At 56.2% G+C, this 21,538-nt stretch overlaps 1 protein-coding gene across 6 annotated transcripts in view; it reads right to left on the bottom strand.

Moving 5' to 3' along the window:
- Nucleotides 1-938: 938 nt before the first annotated feature.
- Nucleotides 939-21,538, bottom strand: part of COL11A2 (collagen type XI alpha 2 chain) — a 29,539-nt gene continuing 8,939 nt past the window's right edge. For all 6 annotated transcript variants that reach the window (XM_041768186.1, XM_041768192.1, XM_041768178.1 and 3 more), the window contains 58 exons: nucleotides 19,711-19,770; nucleotides 19,573-19,614; nucleotides 19,289-19,351; nucleotides 18,885-18,959; nucleotides 18,335-18,421; nucleotides 17,825-17,881; nucleotides 17,604-17,657; nucleotides 17,461-17,514; nucleotides 17,313-17,366; nucleotides 17,081-17,134; nucleotides 16,818-16,871; nucleotides 16,691-16,735; nucleotides 16,519-16,572; nucleotides 16,049-16,093; nucleotides 15,789-15,842; nucleotides 15,559-15,603; nucleotides 15,369-15,422; nucleotides 15,076-15,120; nucleotides 14,820-14,873; nucleotides 14,647-14,691; nucleotides 14,380-14,433; nucleotides 13,964-14,071; nucleotides 12,886-12,939; nucleotides 12,568-12,621; nucleotides 12,427-12,471; nucleotides 12,289-12,342; nucleotides 12,121-12,165; nucleotides 11,928-11,981; nucleotides 11,775-11,828; nucleotides 11,508-11,561; nucleotides 11,000-11,107; nucleotides 10,746-10,835; nucleotides 10,510-10,563; nucleotides 10,168-10,275; nucleotides 9,935-10,042; nucleotides 9,740-9,793; nucleotides 9,583-9,636; nucleotides 9,276-9,383; nucleotides 9,024-9,077; nucleotides 8,752-8,805; nucleotides 8,476-8,529; nucleotides 8,264-8,317; nucleotides 7,817-7,924; nucleotides 7,378-7,431; nucleotides 7,135-7,188; nucleotides 6,945-6,998; nucleotides 6,298-6,351; nucleotides 5,916-6,023; nucleotides 5,751-5,804; nucleotides 5,533-5,586; nucleotides 5,208-5,315; nucleotides 5,011-5,064; nucleotides 4,666-4,701; nucleotides 4,420-4,473; nucleotides 4,050-4,317; nucleotides 3,363-3,475; nucleotides 2,809-3,015; nucleotides 939-2,059 (listed from right to left, as the gene is read on the bottom strand). In XM_041768186.1, coding sequence (XP_041624120.1) covers nucleotides 1,919-2,059; nucleotides 2,809-3,015; nucleotides 3,363-3,475; nucleotides 4,050-4,317; nucleotides 4,420-4,473; nucleotides 4,666-4,701; nucleotides 5,011-5,064; nucleotides 5,208-5,315; nucleotides 5,533-5,586; nucleotides 5,751-5,804; nucleotides 5,916-6,023; nucleotides 6,298-6,351; nucleotides 6,945-6,998; nucleotides 7,135-7,188; nucleotides 7,378-7,431; nucleotides 7,817-7,924; nucleotides 8,264-8,317; nucleotides 8,476-8,529; nucleotides 8,752-8,805; nucleotides 9,024-9,077; nucleotides 9,276-9,383; nucleotides 9,583-9,636; nucleotides 9,740-9,793; nucleotides 9,935-10,042; nucleotides 10,168-10,275; nucleotides 10,510-10,563; nucleotides 10,746-10,835; nucleotides 11,000-11,107; nucleotides 11,508-11,561; nucleotides 11,775-11,828; nucleotides 11,928-11,981; nucleotides 12,121-12,165; nucleotides 12,289-12,342; nucleotides 12,427-12,471; nucleotides 12,568-12,621; nucleotides 12,886-12,939; nucleotides 13,964-14,071; nucleotides 14,380-14,433; nucleotides 14,647-14,691; nucleotides 14,820-14,873; nucleotides 15,076-15,120; nucleotides 15,369-15,422; nucleotides 15,559-15,603; nucleotides 15,789-15,842; nucleotides 16,049-16,093; nucleotides 16,519-16,572; nucleotides 16,691-16,735; nucleotides 16,818-16,871; nucleotides 17,081-17,134; nucleotides 17,313-17,366; nucleotides 17,461-17,514; nucleotides 17,604-17,657; nucleotides 17,825-17,881; nucleotides 18,335-18,421; nucleotides 18,885-18,959; nucleotides 19,289-19,351; nucleotides 19,573-19,614; nucleotides 19,711-19,770 — 4,092 coding nt within the window. In that variant the 3' untranslated portion in view covers nucleotides 939-1,918. The remainder of the gene's footprint in view (nucleotides 2,060-2,808; nucleotides 3,016-3,362; nucleotides 3,476-4,049; nucleotides 4,318-4,419; nucleotides 4,474-4,665; nucleotides 4,702-5,010; nucleotides 5,065-5,207; nucleotides 5,316-5,532; nucleotides 5,587-5,750; nucleotides 5,805-5,915; nucleotides 6,024-6,297; nucleotides 6,352-6,944; nucleotides 6,999-7,134; nucleotides 7,189-7,377; nucleotides 7,432-7,816; nucleotides 7,925-8,263; nucleotides 8,318-8,475; nucleotides 8,530-8,751; nucleotides 8,806-9,023; nucleotides 9,078-9,275; nucleotides 9,384-9,582; nucleotides 9,637-9,739; nucleotides 9,794-9,934; nucleotides 10,043-10,167; nucleotides 10,276-10,509; nucleotides 10,564-10,745; nucleotides 10,836-10,999; nucleotides 11,108-11,507; nucleotides 11,562-11,774; nucleotides 11,829-11,927; nucleotides 11,982-12,120; nucleotides 12,166-12,288; nucleotides 12,343-12,426; nucleotides 12,472-12,567; nucleotides 12,622-12,885; nucleotides 12,940-13,963; nucleotides 14,072-14,379; nucleotides 14,434-14,646; nucleotides 14,692-14,819; nucleotides 14,874-15,075; nucleotides 15,121-15,368; nucleotides 15,423-15,558; nucleotides 15,604-15,788; nucleotides 15,843-16,048; nucleotides 16,094-16,518; nucleotides 16,573-16,690; nucleotides 16,736-16,817; nucleotides 16,872-17,080; nucleotides 17,135-17,312; nucleotides 17,367-17,460; nucleotides 17,515-17,603; nucleotides 17,658-17,824; nucleotides 17,882-18,334; nucleotides 18,422-18,884; nucleotides 18,960-19,288; nucleotides 19,352-19,572; nucleotides 19,615-19,710; nucleotides 19,771-21,538) is intronic.

Here is a 21,538-nt window from a genome sequence, read left to right as displayed (position 1 = left end):
TGTCCTTGGGGGCGGGGACGATCAAGGCTGTGACGCCTGGGATCCGCCGGGAGGGGCGGGGCGCGGCCTCCAGGGACTCGGGTCCCACGGGCCCTGCCCCGGCCCCGGCCCCGCAGGTGCGCGACGCTCACCCCGGCACACGCGCAGCCCGGCTTCCAGCGAAGAAGGGGCCTCCGGATTGGGAGGAGGCCCTGAAATAAGTTTTATTCTACTGCCAGGACGGGCGGGAGCCAGGAAGTGCTGCTGTGGGGATGGGAAGCCCCAGGAGAGGTGGGAGGCCAGCTAGGGGTGCCCTGAACAGAAGGGCCCTGCCCAGACCCGGAGGGCACAGAGCTACTGAGTAAGCCCTGAAAGGGGCCGCTGGGAAAGGAGTAAGTGGGGGCCGTGCCGCTCTCGGTGGGACGAGCACTGGGCGCCTTGACGCAGAGTAGCCGATAATGCAGGTGCAGGTGGCCTTGGACCATACAGCAGCCAGGACCATGGCATACTTGAAGGGGAAGGAGGAGGTGACCAGAAGCACAGGGGCAGGAAACGTTGTCCTGGACATGAGCCTCAGTCCTCTCATTTGCAGAGCTTAGACCAGACCAGGGAAGGCCCCCCTTTCAACCCTGAGGTCCCTAAAGATGGCCAGTGGGGGTGCTGGGATGTCGTGTTTGACCCGGACACGAGGAAGACAGGCACACCCTCACCCAGGAACAGCCCAGCATCTGCGTCACACGGAAGCCTGGGCTCCTGCCTGATGGGCTCGTGAGTCTGGACTTGTCAGCCAGGTTTTATGAATTTTTTCTGGGCCCCAGCACCACAAAAGGACAGGCCCTCTGGGCAAACGGTTTAAGCCTTCCATTTCTGGTAAAGGCTCAGCTGGCAAAGAGGGGGTACTGGGCAGGGTTGGGGTTGGGGTTGAAATAACAACACAAGCACCACACACACATGCGCCCTAGAGGAGACGATCACATTATTTAGCCATCAGTCAGAAAGGAAACTGGTCGGAGGGCTGGACAAGGTCCCGGGAGTCCCTTCCATCCAGATGCCACACATTAACCCTTCCATTATGGGATCAGGGAAGGTGAGAGGGTGCTCAGGGGTGGGACCAGAGTGGCCAGGGTGGTAGTGGATTGCTCAGGGGCTCAGAGACATGGTGACTGGCTAGCTGATAAGGACGAGTTTTGGTATTTTGACAGTGCTGAAAACAGCCCTGCTCTCACCCCTCACCCTTCCACTCCCCCCGCCCGGGGGCGGGGGGGGGGGGGAAGGGGTGGGAAGTGGTGGAGGCCTGCTCACCAGGTAACAGTCAGTTCCTGCAAGTCCCAGACCAAGTGAGATACAGCCTGTGTGTGGGTCGGGAAGCCAAACACCCTGGTGGAGCCGAGAAAGCCCCTGGGCAGAGAGAGTCAGACCCTGAGGCAAAGGAGACCATATATTCCAACATTCACAGTGGGTGCTACAGGCAGGCTGGGGGGGGAGGGGTTGGCCTGGAAGCCCTGAGCAAGGAGTAGGGTGAGCCCTGTCTCCAAAGTCTGCTGGTTCCTGTTGGCATTTCTCTCTTTATCTTTTTTGTTTTGTTTTCCGCTCTTTAAATAATTAATTAATTACTTTTAAATACAAAATACACAGTGTCCTTTCTCTTCTCTTCTGCTTGTTTAGGGGCGATTGGGAGGTGAGTTTTAAATAAGGGTCCCGGCTGCCTAACAGGTCACAGGCTCCCGGTGGGAGGGCCAAGAGCCCCAGGTGCCACCCCTCCCCTGGGGTGCCCAGCACGCTTCACCCTCCCCTAGTGTGCCCCAGACTGGGGGCTCTCGGTGCCCTGGCCCAAAGCCCTCTAGATGGTGAGAAGCCCTCTTGGGAGGTGGCACAGAGCTGATGCTGTGAGATTCCGGGTGGGCCTGCTTTCGGCGGACAGAGTCAGGCAGAGAAGGTCCTAGCCCATGAAGCACACAGGCCCCAACAGCACCCCTCCCCGCCTTGGGGGGGCCCCCAGGTCTGAGAAGGAGGCGTCCAGCACCGGTAGCTGCTCCAGCACAGGAGTCCGCACCTCCAGCACCGTCCGGCCTTGCTGTGTCTTGAGAGGAAGATGGAAGAGAGGGAGCAGTGAGCTTGGTGGAGGCACACACAGAGCCCACAGATCCCCCAGCCTCAGGCCCAGGTTCCCCTCTCCTCTGAGGCCCTGAGGTGCTATCCCCCCTACTCCTCAGCCCATCCTTGTCATGTGGTCAGACTTGCTAGATTTTCTTCCTCAAATTTCTTCCAGAGAGTCAGGATTAGGAAAGCTAGGAAGATTGGATTTGTGTGCACATGTGTGTGCATGCACACATGTGTGCTCATGAGCCAGTCTATACAGCTTTGGGTTCATCTTGGAGATCATCTACCTGTGGTAGTTGTGCGAGTCTGTGCGAACCCACGTGTCTGTGGTGTCACTGTGTGATGATATCTGACATGATTCCACATGTGTATGTCCATGTGTGACCCTGTCCAGGCAACTCTGGGGATGTCTGTATAGGTTGGGAGTGTCTGTGCGCTCCTGTGCCTTCAGGGGGCAGGAGGTGGTTTGTACACCTGCGTGCTTGTCGGGCAACCTGTGTAAATGTGTGCACAAGCCTGTATGACTCACTCTGCATGCTGCTGGTGGGTGCACCAAAGGTGAATCCCACCTTCCATCTTTCCCACCCTCCTCGCCCCTGTCTGAGCTCCCTCGAATACATCTGACACCAAGAAGCTGGACTCCTCCTGGTCTTCCAGGTGCCTCTGCCCAATGGGTCTTCTGCAGCCTGACTCTGGGATGCACCCCATCCAGCTCTTCCTGCCTCCCACCTGACAGCCGTCTCTGAATTCCTTGACATAGGGGCTGGTCTCCAAGCTCAGCTCATCCTCATTGGCCCCCCGGAGCTTCAGGGGACCCTCTCGGGCCACCCCCAAGCATGGGTAGGAGACATCCTGGTGGGCTGAGACGCTGAGCAGCCGCAGGAAGGTAAGCTGGACCACACCAATCGGGGAGCCCTCTGAGTCCACGTAAGAGAACTGGGGGGAGAGAGGACAGCGATGAGGGGCAGACAGAGCAGGGCTTGCAAAGCATCTACAGACACAAGGTCCCCAGCCCAGGGTTCTGGGTGGGGACTCACTGGGCAGAAAGGGTTGGGGGAGAAATGGGCCAGAGTGGGAGACAGGGAGGACTTACTGAGGGCAAACAAAAGGCAAACTCTGTCTTGGGTTGTCAAGGGAAGAGTGGCAGAGGGCTGTTAAGAGGATAAAAGCCAGGGAAAGAAGGGGCAAAGGCTCTGTAGGGGTCAGGGCACCTGTCACATAAACCCAGAAGCCACTGGGCTGCACAGAGGAGCAGGGGAGGAAAGTCAGGGGTCAGCTCTCACTTGCGTGACATCATCCCTGGGAGTCACACACGTTTCCCCTCCTGCTGTAAAGTTGCAGAAAACCCGGAAGGCATCCCGAGCACAGCCCTGGTTGGGGTCAACCCAGTACTCTCCTGTCAGGGAAGGGAGAAGGAAGGGTCAGGGCCCCCATAGGCGGGACTCAAGACACTCCTTGCCCCCTTTCCCACTCCCCGCCCTGCTGTTCCAAACCCCACTTCTCCCCACCATGCCCTTGGTCTCCCGGCCCCACTCTCCCCGAGTCCCTACAGTACCTCCCCCACCTATACTTCATTCCATCATCACCCTACACTCTGCCCATCTGAGGGACCCCTTCCCGCAGCAGTACCCCCAGGCTCCCACAGGGGAGGCAGGAGCACTGACACCCTCACATCAGTACAATAGGTGGTTGTAGATGCACACATGTGCCCGTTAGTATAAATGCAAGCACAAGTGTACACATGCACGTGTGTGCATGTGTGCCACTTCCTGTAGGCAGCGGGCTGATCATGAGCTGGTGCACACTGGGAGGACCAGATCAGCCGTTAAATATTGAAATATTTCTGACCTAGTTGGTAAAGAACTGCTGTCCCAAGCCCCGAGCTCCGAGCCCCCACCCCACACCTTCCCCCAAGAGCCCCTACATCCATTCGGCTTTTCATTCCGTTGTCTCCTGAGCCTGGCACTGACCATCAGGCAGCTCTGGGTGGCAGAGCTTCAGGTCCTGGCAGGTGCGGGCAGGGCTGTCCTGGGTCCCTGTCGGCCGCCTCATCTGCTCAATCTCCTCCCGAAGGGAGTCGAGGGAACCAAAAATCTCCTCCAGCCCCCCAGCACTGCCTGGAGCCCCCCCAGCCGGTATGGCCTCGTCCTCCTGCATCAGGCGGCTTCCATCCACCGAGCGCCGAGTCTTCTTGGGCATCTGGATGGGCAGGGGCTGGATCACTTCGCCTGGGGGGCCCTGGGTGGAGGGATGGGTGGAGAGTGTGAGAGACAAGAATGATATGAGGGGGAAACGACAGAGAGGCACAGTCAGAGAAGCAGGCCCTGACTTGTAACTCACCGGGTGTCCTGGAGGACCCTGGACGCCCTTCTCGCCCTTGGGTCCAGCTGGGCCCTGCCAGAGGAGTAAATGAGGTCATGGCGGAGTCAAGGGGTCAAGCAAGCAATCAAGGTCACAGAAGGGTCAAATCAATCTCTGGGCTGGGAATGAGGAGTTTCCCTGGGAGAGAGCACGTTTGCCCTGGAAAGTGTCAAGTCTGGCTGGGGGAAGGGAGCAGAGCTCAGAGTTGGCTGGGGTATCACTCACTGTGGCTCCTTTGGCTCCTTTGGGGCCAGCAGGTCCCTATGAAATGAGGAATAAGAAAGAGGTAGTCACCACAGGGGACGGTTGGGATATGGAGGAATGGAGAGGCAAAGTCATGAGTCCACAAGACCCTGGCTTTCCTACAGGATGGGCAGGCATGAGGGGACTCGGAGACATATGGGAGGCCCTGGAAGGGTGGGGGAGGAAACACTGCAGGTGTAAGGACATATGGAGGACACTGGGGCCTATTCTTGTTTGCTGGCTGTTGCCATGGAAGCCATTGGGGGATTATGGAGGGGGGAGCATTGGGGTTTAGGGGATTTAATGAGGAACAGATGGGGTACTCACAGGGAGGCCAGGAGGCCCTCCAGGACCGATAGGGCCAGATGCTCCTGGGATACCCTAGGAAGAAGAGAGGCATGGTTCAAGTGGGTCTTCCTCCACACCCTCCGTCCCCCTACGCTGAGTCTCCATTGCCACCCCACCCACCCCCAACATGAATCCCCACACTCATCCTCCCAGACCTTCCAGGACCATGTCCTCACCGTCTCTCCCTTCTGTCCAGCAGAGCCCTGAGGGCCAGGAAGTCCCCGATCACCCTTCTCTCCCTGCTCCCCAGGGGGACCAATCAGTCCGATGAGACCTGGGTGACCCTGGAGGAGGGACAGGTGGTCAGGGGGTGGCAGAGAGGAGACACAGGGATGCAGAAGAAGGAACCTACAAGGGTCAGAGCCCAGAAGACAAGAGAGACTCGGGCCCAGGGTCTGAGTAAGGACCCTCCAAAGACTCAGTGCTGGAGGTCTGAAGCACAGTGCTGGGCACTCAGGGTGTGGATGAGGGGAGATGCCCAGCCATAAGTCTGTCACTCACCTTCTCGCCCTTGGCTCCAACATCACCCCGGAGGCCAGGAAGCCCTGGGGGTCCCTGTGGGGAGACAGGAAGTCACTCTCTCCATGGGAAGGTGGGACCAAGTTCTCCTCACTGCCATTTCCCACTTGGTCCAAGGCCTCCGCTGCATGCCCACTGCCAAGCGACGGGGCACCACCGTCCTCACCCCCACCCTCCCCACTCAATCTACAATCACTCACCACAGGGCCTGGAGGTCCAGCCTGGCCTGTGGCCCCAGGACGGCCTTGCTGACCCTGCAGAGCCAAAGGGACCACAGAGGTCAGGAGAACTGTCCTCACATGGGTACCCTCCAAAGGCCCCTGACCCCTCCTACCCCAGCTAAGCCTCTCCACTCCATGACTTACCACTGAGCCTGGGAGTCCCCTGAGACCATCAGGACCAGTTTTCCCCGCTGGGCCTGCTGGACCCACAGGGCCTGTCTTCCCTGGGGCACCCACAGCACCAGGATCCCCCTGAAACACATGCATGGAATGAGTCTTAAAAAGCAGAGGAAAGGGATATGATTGGGGGTAAGGAGTTCAAGGCAGATGGGATGAGGCAGAAAGGAGAGGCTAGTCCCCAGGAGCCCCTGGAGCAGGAATAAGTATAGGGAACCCCCATCAGGGCAAGAGGCTCAACATGGAGGAGCTCGACATGCCATAGATGTCTGGAGAGAGGAATCTGAGAAACCAGAAGTGCCAGGGGATAGAGGGAACACTCCAGCATTCAGGATGGCCTCTCCCTCACCTTGGCTCCCTTCTCTCCTTGCCGCCCCTCGGGACCAGGCATGCCAGCAGGACCCTGCAGATGAAGACAAGAAGGAAAAGTTGATAGGTAGGGAGTTGCCAGGCTCAACTGCTTTCCCCTCCTGTCCTTCTGGCCTCCAGTGACTGTGCGCATGTGAGCATGCACGCACACATAGACTTCCTTGTGCGCACACACACACACTTGTGCATGCAGAGTCACAGAAGCTGATTCACAGACGAGCTGGTATAGCTGTACCACTTGTTAAAATACTGAGGAGTTCTGTGTATTCTACGAAGAGCCACTTGCCCCCACACCATCTAGTGCCCTTCTACCGAAGCAACTGGAGAGTTAATCCTGGGCCTAGCCGGGGGCGGGGGTGGGGTGGGGAAGCCTGCTGGGAAAGCTAGCCCCTTCCTCCAGTGTCCACTCTGATCAGTTGATGATTCCTACCACCCCTGGCAAGAAGATACATAGCAAAACCCAGGAATGGACGAACTCACTTATATAGGGCACACTCACAAATACAAATGTTCACACATATATGCACCCCATCCCAGGCACCTCCCTGCCCATCCCATTTGCCACTGCCCTCTATCCACCCTGCCCAGGGACTGCACTTCAAGGTCCTGGATGTCCACCTCACTTACCCGCTTTCCAAGTGGTCCAGGGGGTCCATTCTCCCCAGTGGGACCAGGAGATCCCTATGGAGGGAGGAATAAGGATGCGTGAGCATTTAGCTTCCGGTCCATGGAACTTTCAGGAGCAGGGCATCAAAAGGGGGTAATGGGCCTGAAGGCTTGGGCTCAGTGGTGAAGGGAGGGGGCACTAGTCACTCACAGGCTGTCCGGGCTCGCCATCTTCTCCTCGGTCACCCTTCGCACCATCCTGGCCCTGCAAGGACGAAGCAAGGTCAAGGGTTGCCACAACCTGGCTGGCATCACCCCCAAAAGTGCCAATCTTTCCAACTCTCTGCCTGCCCTGCCATACCCCCAGCTTCCCACACTCAAGCCCATCAGCCACACAAAGTCCTGTCCAGGTACCTACTCTCTATCCCCCATTTCCTCCCTAGGGAAGACTCACCCGAGGGCCACCTTCTCCAGGAGGGCCAGGATCACCAGGAAAACCAACAGGACCCTAATGCAGAACAAGGTCAAGGTCATAAGCCCCTAAGCCTACCCAGAACTAACACAGACCCCCACGTCACACCTTTCCTTCTCTGCCCATAGTGCCCTCCTGCATGCCCTGCGAAGATGGTCTCCTGTACTTGCTTTTCCTCACTTCCTGCACTTCATGCTTTCCGATGCTTTCAGGCAATCATAAGGCATCTCTCACTTTCTCTCTCTGGATTTCAGATCCCCTATGTCCCTTCCAGAAGACCTCATTCCCAGAGCCTCCCACCCAAGTATCCCCCACTCTTGGGCTCCCCCTACTCCAAGATCCTCTCACTCAAACACACCCATATTCCCAGGTCTCTCATTCACAAGCCCCCCCTTCCAGCCCTACCCCCCCCCAAACTCACAGGGTTCCCTTTGGGGCCATCATCACCGGTGGGGCCTTTGGGCCCTGGTGGTCCTGCCTCTCCTGGTTGCCCAGACTCTCCTTTCTCCCCACGCTCCCCACGTGGACCCTGAAGGATGAGTAGAGGGTACAGATGGTCCCAAAGGGCTCTTGAAGGTCAAGGATGCAGCCCCTGCTTCCAAGACACCTTCAGCCTCCCCTCTACCCCCTCAGTGACAGCGGGGTGCATACATCAAGTCAAGCCCATAGGGAGTCCTCTGGTCCCTCTTCCCTTCAAAGAAAGAGCGTGGGGCTCACTCAGACCCAGAGGTCCAGCCTCATAGAGTGTCGGGGGCACAGGCTCCTAGGCTGTAGAGGGGCTCCAGCTCCAAGAGATCACAGCAACCAGGGGCTGGGTTTGATTAGGGTAATGGGGATTAGGGAGCAGGGTCTCAGAGTTTTCACTCACCTTGACACCTGGCTCACCCTGGACCCCTGGAGATCCTGACTCTCCTGGCTCCCCCTGCAAGGAGACTGGGGTCAAACAATTCCTTCCACCGCCCCAAAAAATCCTGATATTTCAGTCTCTCACATATCATTCTCTCTTGCCAAAACTGGCAGAAACCCAACACTCATACCACCCCGAAGACAAGTCCATTCACTCATTTCCTTCCCTGTTACCTTCTCTCCAGGGGGACCCAGGTTCCCAACACCTCCTGGGGGACCTTGTGGGCCCTGGAAGAGGAACAGAAATAGGAGTCATTGCTTAAAGGAGGAGGTGCCATTCCAGGGGCAGAGCCTGAATGAACACCCGAGTCATAGCAGTGAGACAGTGGGAGGCCTTCCAGGGCAGGTGGCTTCTCGTGGCAGCTGAGATTAGACTAGAGTTTATAGTCTGGGGAAAGGGAGGCAGGATGGCCATGGTGATCTGCAGGGAGAGAGGCTGAGAGGACTCACATCAGCTCCATTGGGTCCAGCTGGGCCTCTAGGTCCTGGGGGGCCGGGTGGTCCCTGGGGAAACAGATACAGCAAAGATGGGGAAGCGAAGAGAAAGAAAGAGCATTAGGCACATAAGAATGTCAGAGGGTTGGGGGAGGCAGACATCTTGAGAGGGTGGCAAGAGATGGGGACAGCCACGCCAGAGAGCAGCCGGCAGGGAGCAGGGGATGCTGGAGGTGCTGGATAGGGGTGACTAGTAGGTGGGGTTGGGGCCAGGGGGTCGCACTCACCATAGGGCCCACATCTCCGGTTTCTCCCTTCTCACCAGAGGGGCCTGGCAAACCCTGTGCGGGGGGGGGGGGGGGACAAGGTACAGACCCAGATGACCAAGCCACCAGAGCACAGCTCCAAGTAGACAGACCCTACAGTGCCCTTCCCTTCCATCCCACATGCCCCCCAGTCCTCAGCAGGAGGGGCCAGTAGGGGGCAGCAGACCCATGCTGACCTCACCTCTCAGCCCCTGCCTCTAGCCCCCAACTCACTTGCAGGCCAATGGGTCCCGGGGGCCCATTGAATCCTCTTGTTCCTTCATCGCCTTTGGCCCCGAAGTGTCCCTGGGGTCCCCGAGCTCCGGGCTCCCCATCTGCTCCCTGAGGTGGAGGGAGGGCAGGGGCAAGGACACAGAGATGGTCCTGGGTCAGGAGATCTCTATTCCCAAACCCCACATCGAGCTGTGCACTAGGCCCAGAGCCCCGTCCCCACACTCAGCCCCAGGGGCAAAGGGGAACTGGGGGCAGATTGGAGGCTGCCCACACCCCTGAGGGTGGGGATGAGGCATCAGTTACTCACCGCTGCTCCAGGCTGCCCCACAGGACCCAGGGGCCCAGGGGGTCCAGGAGGGCCCTGGGGAGAAAAGGAGAGTCAGAGAGACCAGGACAGGGAGAGAGACCAGGTGGAAATGAGGTTAAAGGCGAGAGGTCAGAAGTCAAAAGTCATGGTCACTTACATGTTCACCCTTATTCCCTTTAGTGCCCTTCTGTCCGGGATCTCCCACCTCACCCTGCAGGGACAAGGCAGGTGAGATATTAGCAAAAGGACCTGGGTAGGCAGGGAAAATAAGGCAGGGGTGGGGGGTAGGAGGCGTGCACAGATCAATGATCTCATCTGGAAAGACTGGCCCAGGGTCTGTAAGTCCCCACACCTTGTCTCCATCCTCTCCTGCCACGCCCGGGGGTCCAGCAGGGCCAGGGAGCCCCACGGGACCCTGTACCCCATCTCGGCCAGTTGGACCAATGGGGCCTTTCTCACCCTGTAGAAAATGAAGAAAGAAGTCATGACCCGGAGATAACCCTCACCCTCCATGGCCCAGCAGCTCACAGCTCACAGACCCCTCCCCAGTGTCTCCCCCCACCAACCCGGGGATCCCGCACTCACCGGGACACCTTTCTCTCCTGCGGCTCCAGGGGGACCCTGTGGGCCTGGTCGCCCTGGGGGGCCAATGGGTCCCCCAGATCCTGCTGCACCTCGCTCCCCAGGGGAGCCCTGAGACAGGAAATGGAGTCAGACCCCCAAGGAGGACATCACAGCCCACCCACATCAGAGGAGCCCTGACCATGGTTCCCAGGAGAATAGCCCAAAATTGAACACACTATGGCTGATCCTAGATACCCTCTGCCCAGTCCCACAGCCTGCCTAGATCCAGATGCCACTCTTCATCCTTCCTTACCCACTCTTTCCTGGTTCCTCCCTCCTGCCCCCCAAAGCCCCCAGACTCACTGCAGGGCCAGGGGGACCAGCCGGACCTTCGTTTCCCTTCAAACCGAGTCCACCCTATGAACCAGAGATTTAAGCAACAGATATGAGATGGGAAGGTGGGATATTTTAAGAATGAGGGTCCAAGGGACACACAGGGAAGGATGAGGGGAGGGAGGGGAGACAGGCTCAGGGAAACAGGAGTGGGGGTGATGCCCAGTGATTTGTTTCTCCTGCTGGGAGACGGGGACCACACTCACAGCAGTGCCGGGGAGGCCTCTCTCTCCCGGGAAGCCCCTCAGACCAGCAGGTCCATCCTTCCCTGGGGCCCCTGGGGGACCAGGATCACCCTAAAATGAAACAAAATGTGATGAGCCACATAGCCATGCTCTCAAATTGGACAGAGAGATCTCTGGCCTTTGTCAAATCCCCAATTATCAGTTCCCTTCAGCAACGCTCCCCCACCCCCAACCCTAGTCCTCACAAGTTCCCCTCTGCCTGACCCTTTACTCACCTTTGTCCCTTCTTTTCCAGCTGTTCCAGTCAGTCCCTGCTCTCCAGGGGGTCCTGGGGGCCCTGGGTGACCTCGCTCCCCCATGGGCCCCGTCTCTCCTGCTGCTCCCTGGGGATGAGACGGAAAGACTCCAAGCTCATCCTCTGCCCCTCGGCCCAAAGAGGCCACTCTTGCCACCCTAAGATAAGCCCCCTGGAGCCCTTATCCTTGCCCCAAGGCTATTGAGGAATTCCTGGGGCTCTCCTAGGCCGCTGTGCTGGGGCCTAATTCCCCAGTTTGCAATAACTGCACCACCCAGGGTCCCCACTGCGGAACTGCCCCTCTGGGACACAATGAGATGAGAACTGGCCCAGGAACCAGGCTGAAGTTGAGATCCCTGCTCCAAATGCCCACTCAGGGCGTCTGGGGCAGGTAGAGCAGGGGCTAGGCCATGTGATCAGGAAAAGGGAAAAGAGGAGCAGATGACCTCCACGGTCTGGGGTCCACTCTCCCCCGAGGGCAGACATACCTGAGGTCCCACCACCCCTGGAGGGCCAGGGGGGCCAGTCTTCCCTTGGAAACCCTGAGAGAGGAAGGAGAGAGAGCAGTCAAAGCACATCAAGCATGGACACTGGGATAGACCCCAGGTTCCTGGAGGAAAGGCAGAGTCACCACCGAGTCCTTGGTCATGGGTCTGAGCAGCACCAGCTTCTGACTCTGCCAGAACAACCTCCCTGGTGGGCCTTCTAGACGGCTCTGGACTGTGAAGGTCCGAGGGGGCCAGGTCATTACTTACCACTTCTCCTCTCTGGCCTGGGTGTCCCGGCAGCCCATCCTTCCCAGGGGGACCCTGGAAGGGGTTTAGATGTCAAGCAAACTCTGGGCTGGGAAGGAGGATGGAGAAGGATTCATAGAACCAGAGGCCGTCAGAGGTCAGAAGTCATCTTACCGGAGGTCCTTTGGGGCCAGGAAATCCATTGGGGCCTTGGGGTCCAGGGAGACCCTAGAGACAGAGCCGGGTTGAATCAGGAGAATAAGCAGGGGGTGCAGCTTCCCCCACCCTACCCCAGGGGTGAGAGATGAGGGCTTCACTCAGGCCCCTCAGGAAGCACTAGGGAGCAGGAGACTCAAGCTGCACTCACCCTTTCTCCAGGGGGTCCATGGGGGCCGTCACCACCTGATGTTCCCTGTTGGGGGAAGAGAGTCAGGGGGAAAGAGGCACTGCTTTCTAGCATCTGGAGGTCAGAGGAGACCACAGGGAGCTGGATTGAGCGGCAGATGGCAGAAGGAGCCCTGCCAAGACCACTAACCTTAGCTCCAGACTTCCCAGTGGCACCTCGGGGTCCCCGCTGACCCCGTGGACCCTAAAGAGAGGGGAGGGGAGTTGTCAGAAAAACCCAAATGCACCTCTTTGGCTCTTGATTTCCATGTCTGCCCTCCACACTCACCGTAGGGCCCCGCTCTCCCCGAGGCCCTGATTTCCCCGACAGGCCCTGGTGGGAAAGAAGCAGAAACAACACCTCACCCGGGGCCAATTCCACCAACAGAGCAGGCCTGCACTCCACACCCTCTCCCTTCCCCAGGCTTACCCGGGCTCCCTTCTCTCCACTGGCGCCAGGAAAACCAGGAAATCCCAGGGACCCCTGATGAGGTGGAGAAGGAAAGATTTGAGAAGTCCTGAAAAGGGGGAAGCAGGGTGGGAGGTCTGGGCTCTACCAGTAACTAGACAGCCTTGGACAACCCTCAGTCCACCCCTGCTGCTCTCTGGCTCTCTATTCTCCCATCTGTAGAATGGGGCTAGGCTAAATTCGCTCTAGGGCCCCCCACTGCTGTCAGTCTCTTCTTCCTGGAATCAGGAGTCAGAGGAGGGAAGAAGAGGAGGAGACACACATGGGGCATCATATCACCTTGGGACCCTGGCGTCCAGGGTAGCCGGGCAGACCAGGAACACCTAACTTGCCCTGTAGAGAGACAGGGAGCAATTAGGGGCAAGAGGAGTCACAGACAATCTATCCATGAAGATCCCAAGTCCCAGAGACAGGAACCAGCTCCTACCCATCAAGGCTCCCCAGCAAACCTCCAGCCCCCTGGCCCCTCATCTCGTACTCCACGGGTTGCCTGGCTTTTGTAATCTCTCCTTCCTGAGAGTGGATTTTCCCCCACTAATGCTGGGCATCTCACCTCCTCTGTGTCTTTAAATCCGTGGCTCCATGAAGTTCCTGGGGATTGTGATCTAGCCCTTGCCTACCTGTGGACCTCAGCTTCCCTTCTCCAGCACACACTCCTACTCCACCAAGACCAGTCCCCTGGCAGGCCCGCACACACCATGCTCAGGATGGCCTCTGGCCATGTCCGCATACCACCCCAAGTCCCTCTGGCACGCACCCCCTTCCTCCTGATTCTTCAGGGCCTGCCTTGCCCAGCCAGCTGCGGAGCAGAGGTTAGGTGGAGGGATTCTGCAGCCTGACTACTGGGGGTCAAACCCAGGCTATGCCCTTCATGGGCTGGGTTACTGAGAAGCATCTTCACTTGCTGGGACTTCAATGAAAGCTGTCTGCAACAGGAGGCTGTAGGGTGGCTGCCCCACAGGACTCATAGGACAAGCAGGTGCAGTGTTGGCACTCAGTGAGGGCTTACTGACAGCTCTGCAGGTCTGTTCTTACCTCCTCTGACTCCCCCTTCTTGGAATTCCTGCTGCTCTGAGTCTGGACTCATTTCCATTCTGCCTCATACCTACATTCCTTATGCCAGCTTCATGCCTTGTCCCCACCTCCGTATCACGTAAATTCTCACGACAGACTATTCCATGACTTCTTCTATAGCCCCACCTCCACTCCAACTGTCAGTGGAAGGCGATGCCTTCTACAGAGAGGAGCATAATTAATATATAATGGTCTTCAAATGCCTCATTGACTCCAGCTATTGGCATCCCACGCCCATCCTGATCCAGTGCCTAGGCCCTCATCCCCTCCACGTTCCCGTCACCTTTTCACCCATGAGCCCTGGTGGGCCAGGGTCTCCAGTGGGTCCAGTTCGCCCCTTCGGCCCCTCAGGTCCATCTTCGCCCCTGGAACCAGGAACTCCAACCTCTCCCTGGGTAAGAAGGTTGAAGAGGTGTCAGGGACTGGTGGCACTGGCTGGGCCCCAAGAGGAGAGGTGGGCCCTGGTGAGGCTGAGTAGGGTCCCATAAGCTACTGCAGGACAGGAAGCCCCACAGAAACAGGAAGAGTGTTGTGACTATTGGGCTGGTGAGATGAAGACTGCAGGGTCAGGCTCTAAGAGGAGAAGAGCAGGGGAGATAGGGAGTCTGGGGTTTTGGGAACTAGGCTGGTAATTGGGGGCTCCAATATGGAGGAACATCAGAACTTAGCATTGGGGGCCATGTGTGGGTTTCTACTCACCCTGTCACCTTTCACACCCATGTCCCCTTTGAACCCGGGAAAGCCATCCTCGCCCTGAGAAAGACAGGGATGAGAAGTCACCAGAAATGATAGGGGGCAGTCAGGAGATAAAATGGAGCATTTCAGAAAACATGGGTGGAAGGGTAGATTTCAAAGCTGGAGAGCAGTGCAGGGCAGGCTGGATGGAAGGAAGTGGGGGGAAGAGCTGGGCAGAAAAGATTATGGGGCAGGATGGAGGTGCTGGGTAGCTGGGGGCACATCACTCACCTTTTCACCCTTATGACCCTTTAGACCACGAATTCCATCCACACCCTAGAGTTACAAGGGAGATAGAGAGAGAGAGATTGAGGACAGAGGTTAGGTTGGAAGGATCAAGCTCCTGAGATCCCAGCTGGCTGCCCCGACACAGTCCTTTATCTCCCAGCCTACTTGTCCATTACCTTAACACCTCGAGGTCCTGGGTATCCTAGAGGACCCTGAGGTCCAGATGGACCCTGGAAGAAGAAAGAAAGGTATCTAAAAAGGGGTGGAGCCCTCAAGGGGTGGAAGAAACAGTAGAGACAACCTTGGAGTCTGGATACCTAGAATACTTCAGAGCCACATGAATGATAAAACAAGGAAATTCCAAGGACTTTAAGGCCCTAGAGTCTGGGTGGAAACTCCCTCAGGGGTGAAAGCAGGTATGGAAGATCTCACCTGGTTTCCTTTGGTTCCAGGGGGACCTTCCTTCCCAGGGTGACCCTGGGGATAGGGAAAGGAGAATGTGACCACTGGCCACTGTCACCTTCCCTGCATGCCTCCCTTTACTTCTTTAACCCAACTTCTCCTTGTGACCCTGATGAAGCCAACTGACCACGGGCAGGCACCACCAGTGGACCCCCCCAGTGTGAAGGACACACTGCATAGATGGTCATCAAAGACATCTGGAGGTCATTCACTGGGGTGGAGAGTCAAGTCGAATTTGGATTAAGAGGTGGGTGCCTACTCACCGGAGGTCCATCTGAGCCAGGCATGCCAGGGAGCCCTGGTTTCCCTCGAGGACCCTGCAGGAAGACAAGGAGGCTCAGGGTCACAGGAAGGATCAGATCAGACCATGGCTGAAGTCCTAGCCATACATTTAAGGCTCTTCCTACATCCCTCCAGCACATGCTCTGTCCCTCAAATCACTTAGTCACTTACTTTCTCTCCATGAGGGCCAATGGCACCCTGGGGGCCGGGAAGACCCTACAGGGACAAAGAGAGAGAGAGAGAGAGAGGTTACAGGGGCCTCACAGGGGTGGGCTGCTCTCTCCCATAGCCAACATCCCCGTTCAGGGCATGAGTGGTGGGGCTTGAGACCCTTAATTTCCATCCAAGGTCTGACCCACTGGGGAAGCCCGGATGGGGACAGGTTGCACAGGATGGCTCACCTGGGTTCCAGGAGTGCCCTGTTGTCCAGGAGGTCCTGGCTCTCCCTGGGGTCCCTAAAAACAAGCAACGAGGCAGAGGTCAAAAGAAGATGGGGACAGAACAAACTTAGGGTAGAGACCTGAGTCCCAACAGGGACAGCAGGAGGGCAAGAACCAGAAGCAGGTGGCAGGGGGTGGAGGGGCGGGGGTTGTCAAAATGATCACCAAGGAAACAGGACCTTGGCTAACATTCAGGTGGTGCCTCCGTGCCCATTACTCACCAAGCTCCCTTTGGGACCATGGGGACCATCCATGCCTCGGACTCCCTGAAACAGGAGAGGGGCATGAGCAGGCTGGAAGATGGGGCCTGGGCCCTGGGGCCAGGGCCCTGGGCAGACCTGTGGTTTCTGAGAGACCCAGTCATTCCAGAGGGTGGGACGGGGCAGCCTTACATTGGCCAGACCTCCAGATCATCCCAAAGCTAAGCAAACACAGCCAGCCCAGATCTACAGGGCGTAGGTCTATGGGTCTGTGGGTTTGTGGGGTTTTGTTTTGTTTTGTTTTTCTTGAAAAAATGTTTTAAGCTATGCTCAGAGCCTTTGGCGCACTGTATCATATGACCCTAGAAGGGCACCTGGGCTTAGATGCTGGAGCAGAGCTAGGTCGGGGCAGGGTGGGGGACCTGGAGGTGAGGGAAGAGAGGCAGGTCAGGGGGTGAGGCCAGGGTCAGGAGTCAAGGATAGTCACATACCGGGGGTCCAGGAATACCAGGTGGGCCTTTGGGGCCCAGGAGACCTCGAGGTCCCTGCAATAAGGTGAGGGGAAGATATGGTATGTGTGGGAAAGAGATAATGGGTCCCTCCTGTGTCCATACCCCTCCCCTGGCAGCCCCCAGAGCCAACCCCAACCCAACCCCCTCTCACCGACTCTCCAGGCAGTCCCCGAGGCCCAATCTCCCCATCATCTCCCTGGAGGAGGAGGACATAGTAAATCAGCTTCACCCTCCACACTTCTCCCATACCAAGCCCCTGTCCTGGCCACAATACTTACCCGCTCTCCATCCTCACCGGGTGGGCCAGGGAGGCCCTGGGCACCAGTATCACCCTGGAAAATGGGGGACTAGGTAAGAGGGACCCCAGAGCCCCCAGTACAGCCAGACACTGACCCTCTTAAATTAACCAACCAGTTTCATCCATTAAGCTCCTGCTGGCATGCTCAGCCTCCTTCCCTCACCTTGAGATCCCTCCTCCACACCACTCCGTAGAAAGTTCACCCCCTCATCACTCACAGTGCATTACCCCCAAGATACTCACCCTGTGTCCCTTCTCTCCAGGTAGCCCTGGGAGTCCATCAAAACCTCGGTCACCCTAGGGAAAGAGGGGCAGGCCTAATGAGGTCCCAGCCCCTTTCCCACCCCATCCACCCCTACTGTGTCCTGCATGGAGAGGTACCACTTCATGGGAAACCTTGGTCACCCCAAAAAAACAAATAAGCTTAGATGGGGCTGGAAGTCACAGGCATCAGAAAGGGACCCATGCCTGGTACCTTCACTCCAGGCTCTCCAGGCATTCCTCGGGCTCCATCAGCACCTGCTCGGCCCTAGGGATGCAAAGCAAGGCTCAGAGCAAACAGAGGCACAGTCCCCCACACTCCGATCCCTGTCTCCTACCGACACCCACCACACCCCACTCACCCTTCGCCCAGCCTTGCCAGGAGGGCCTGTGAGGCCTTGAGGTCCTCTGGGGCCCTGTGGAGGGAGAGTCAGGAGCAGGGTTAAAGAGCATGGACCAAAAGGGAGGCACTGGATGGGGGAATCAGATGGGTGGGACTTGTTACCTGAGGTCCTAGGTCTCCAGATTCTCCCTTCAGGCCAGGGCTCCCAGGTTGTCCCTGGGGCAGAGAAGAGAGGTTGGCTAAGTTGAAGGACACACCCAACAAGGACTTCAAAGCCCTCCCCAAAAGTAGCAAAATAACTTTCAACCTGGTCCCTTTCCAGAACTGTCCATACCCACACACACAAATAAAGAACTCCCTATCCCAATACCCAACTCACTCACCAAGGGTCCAGGGCGGCCTGTGTATCCCATGGGGCCAGGGGGTCCCCGGAGCGCCAGCTACAGGAGCAGGGGACACAGTACAGCTGAGGAAGAGGCAGCAGGAGAACTCCCAACCCCAGTACACCCTCCAAATTCACCCCTCCACTCCTTTTTTTTTTTTTTTATGATAGTCATACAGAGAGAAAGAGAGAGGCAGAGACACAGGAAGAGGGAGAAGCAGGCTCCATGCACCGGGAGCCTGATGTGGGATTCGATCCCGGGTCTCCAGGATCGCGCCCTGGGCCAAAGGCAGGCGCCAAACCGCTGCGCCACCCAGGGATCCCTCACCCCTCCACTCCTAATCCTCACTTTACGGTCTTGGATTCTCACCAACCTCCCTCTCAGCTCCAAATCAACCCAGACCTTACCCTGCCCCACATTTACTCCAACCTACCCTTCCAACCCCTCCTAAAGTCTTCACTTGCTCTCCATATCCCTCCCTTCACCAAGATCCCTTCTAGCCTTACTCACCCGTGCCTGCTGCAGAATTGCCTGGGCCTGAGCCTCCTGGGCTGCCACCACAGGACCCTTGTCACCCCCACCACTGCCAAACCGGAACTGAGGGGTAGAGAGAAAGAAAGGTCCAGATTCTCTTCCAGGAAACCCATGTGACCCTCCCAGCCCAAGGCTTCATCCAACACTTCTGCCCCATCTCCCAGGTTCAGGGACACCTCCCACCCCATACCCTCCTCGAGTGTCTCGATGGAAGGTTTTAGAGAATCATGCAGCAGTTTTCAGAAACTCTACTCCTGTCTTCCTCCCCCACTCTCTGGCTTCTTCCTCTAGAAAAACTCTCTTTTGGTTCTAGAGTCCCTGAAACATAGGATTTTCTGCCCAGTTCTAGATGATCCATGTTTTGTTCTAGGTCATCTAATGAGGCCTAGTCCATCCAACTCAAAGATCAATTTCTTTGTGTTGATGTTCTTTAGAGATTCCTCCTTAGTTTCCTGGTCTCCTGGTTTTTGGTGATAGAACACAGTTCTCCTCCTGTTCCCATTCCAAACCCCAGAAGACAACTCACTGGGAGCATAAGAGATGTGCCAGGAGGGCCAGGTGCCCCATCTGATCCAGGGAGTCCTGCCCGGCCAGGGGGGCCCTGGAATAGGGAGAAAATGAACATAGGTGAGAGTTAGGGAATGTTAGGGTCCTGGCATCATTATAAGAGCCTCTTACAGAATAAATGTAGACTTATTTACATCTTTCCTAACCTCCCCCACCCCATACAGAAAATGAGGGTGAGACACCAGATTGCTCCCCTCTGTAACCAGAGCCCGTCCCCCTTTCTGGGTATTAGGGAGCACCCTTGTTCATTAATCAGCTAGCTAATGAGGAACTGCTGAGCTTGGTGCCCTGTTGGGTACTAGAGGCTCCACTGAAGTCCTACACAAACACAGAGACACACAGACACAGAGGCTACTCTCTTACCCTCTCGCCAGGGTCTCCAACTGGGCCTGGGTTGCCCTGGATGCCAGGGGGACCAATCAACCCCTGAGGAACAAAAAACAAGTGAGTCAGCTGAGGGCATTCAGATAGAAGAGGGATATGTGGCTGCGGGGTGGTCTCAACAAAAGAGATTTGAGGATCTGGGAAGCTTTGGAAGGATTCTCCAGAGTTCTGAGAAGGAGGCCTGGGTATATGTGGGGGAAGGCATAGGTGAGTGTGTAAGAAGGGTCTCTGAGAAAAGGCTAATGGGTCACAGCTACACTTACCGCAGGGCCTTCTGGGCCAGGAGGCCCCTCGACTAGCATTCCCTGTAGAGTCAAAGGTTAAAAGTCAGAGACTACAGGGCTAGCACCCCCACCTCCTTTTCCTCTTCCCCCTGCCTTTAGTGACTAACAGTGACTTACAGGCTCCAGCACTGCGGGTTCTCCCTTCTCTCCCTTCAGCCCTCGGGGTCCACGGGCAGCCTGAAGGAGACACACATGTAACCCCCAGTGGGGCCTGTGAGCAGCCAGGACACCAGGGCTGCCCCCAACCCAACTCCCACCTTCCTTCACTCTCAGATCCTCTGGAGACCTCTCCAACCCTACGTATAAAATCCCCCAGCCCTCCCCTAAGACTCCCTCTTCACAGACCATTCAGGCCTTCCAAGGAGACCACAGGGCTCTCCACCTCCCAATTCGCAGTCCCATCTTAGCAAATAAACTTCCTCATATCCTTGTGGACCTCTTTCAGGAAGGTCTTCACACCCTTCCTGGAATTCCAAACCCTTCAACCTTCCCAAACTCTCTTCTGGAGAACTTTACCCTATTCCCCAAACTCCCTCTGAGTACAGGAATCCTTAGAACTTTAAGAAACTATCAACTTCCTCCATCTTACTGCAAGCCACCAAATAAGCATTTCTCTAAGACTGTGGATTGATTTTTATTGGGGTTTAAAGGGAGGGCATGAATCCATATAAGAATCTGATATAATCCATGAAGTCTTTTCCAGGAAAGAAAAAGTATATGCCCTTATGCACAGAATTTTTCTTAGAATTTCAAGGGGCTCACAAGTTAAAATCTCTCCAGAAGTTAAACATCCATACTGTAAGTGGAATTGGAGGGAAGTCCCCACTGATATCCCAAACTCAGATCTCATAACTAGTTTTTGGAAAAATATAGCTCTTGGGCTGTTGCTTAAGCCCCAGAACAGACTCCCTAGTTCCCCTCCCAGCAAGGACACTACACTCTTCCTCTGGCCCTCATTTATATTCCAAACCCAACCAGTTCTTTCTTTTTCATACTTCTCAGATGCCCACCCCCAACACTAAGGCCAGAACCAAAATAAGGATGGGAAGAATGGAAATTACTCTCCACCAGTCTCCATCTCTCCCAACAAAGATCTTCAGAATGTCCCTTCCACCTCCATCCTGACCCAACAGCAATGATGAATTTCCAAACTCCCCCATATCCCAGATCAACCCCAAATTTCCAGAAGGCAGCAAAAGGGAAAGGCAGCAGAGAGTCAGGGTGGCAATATTAGAGAAGGGAAGTGTAGGATGAGGTAGCACGGTAGAGGAGGCAGCTCTAATTGCAAGGCAAGCAAAAGATGAATGGAGTAGGCAGGAAATATTCCAACTGAAATGGAGTGGTTGAAGACATGGAAAACAATTAAGGGAGACATTTCAAAGGGACAAACACTTGGAAGCAAAAATGAGGTCAGGGCCAAGAAAAATTAAACATGGTCAAGAGGGCTAGAAAATGAACTAGACAAACAGGAAGTGGCTGGACAGACAGGAAGCAGCCAAGAAAAGAGGATCCAGGAAGTGGACCTTCAACAACAACATGGCTACCATGACCAAGAGAAAGAAGAAGCTCACAAAACAGACAAAAAGTGACTCCTGGAGAAGGGATTATGACAACGAAAGGCAATTCTTCCAGAAAACACAAACATTAAGGCTAGTACACAGAGGAAATAGCCACGATAAATATCTAGGCCCGTAATGGAAACTTCATGATTTGGATGCCCTGAAACACACAGGAAGTGGCTTATTAGCAAAGGAAATTGTTACAAGACAGCATGAAAAACTAGAGCCAAAACATAAATAAGTCCCTTTCAGTACAAACTGTCACAGTCACCAAGATGGATGCCATGGCCAAGAAAGACAGGAAAGGACAGACAGGGAGTGGCCTATCAGTTAGAAGACGTGACATAGGCAGTTAGAATATTTGACAGCAACATGGATAAGAAACT

Source organism: Vulpes lagopus, chromosome 1 (genome assembly GCF_018345385.1).
Source record: "Vulpes lagopus strain Blue_001 chromosome 1, ASM1834538v1, whole genome shotgun sequence".
In the NCBI taxonomy this organism is placed as follows: Eukaryota; Metazoa; Chordata; class Mammalia; order Carnivora; family Canidae; genus Vulpes; species Vulpes lagopus.
The sequence above is the reverse complement of the archived record's forward strand: the minus strand, read 5'-3'. Positions and strand labels throughout refer to the sequence as shown.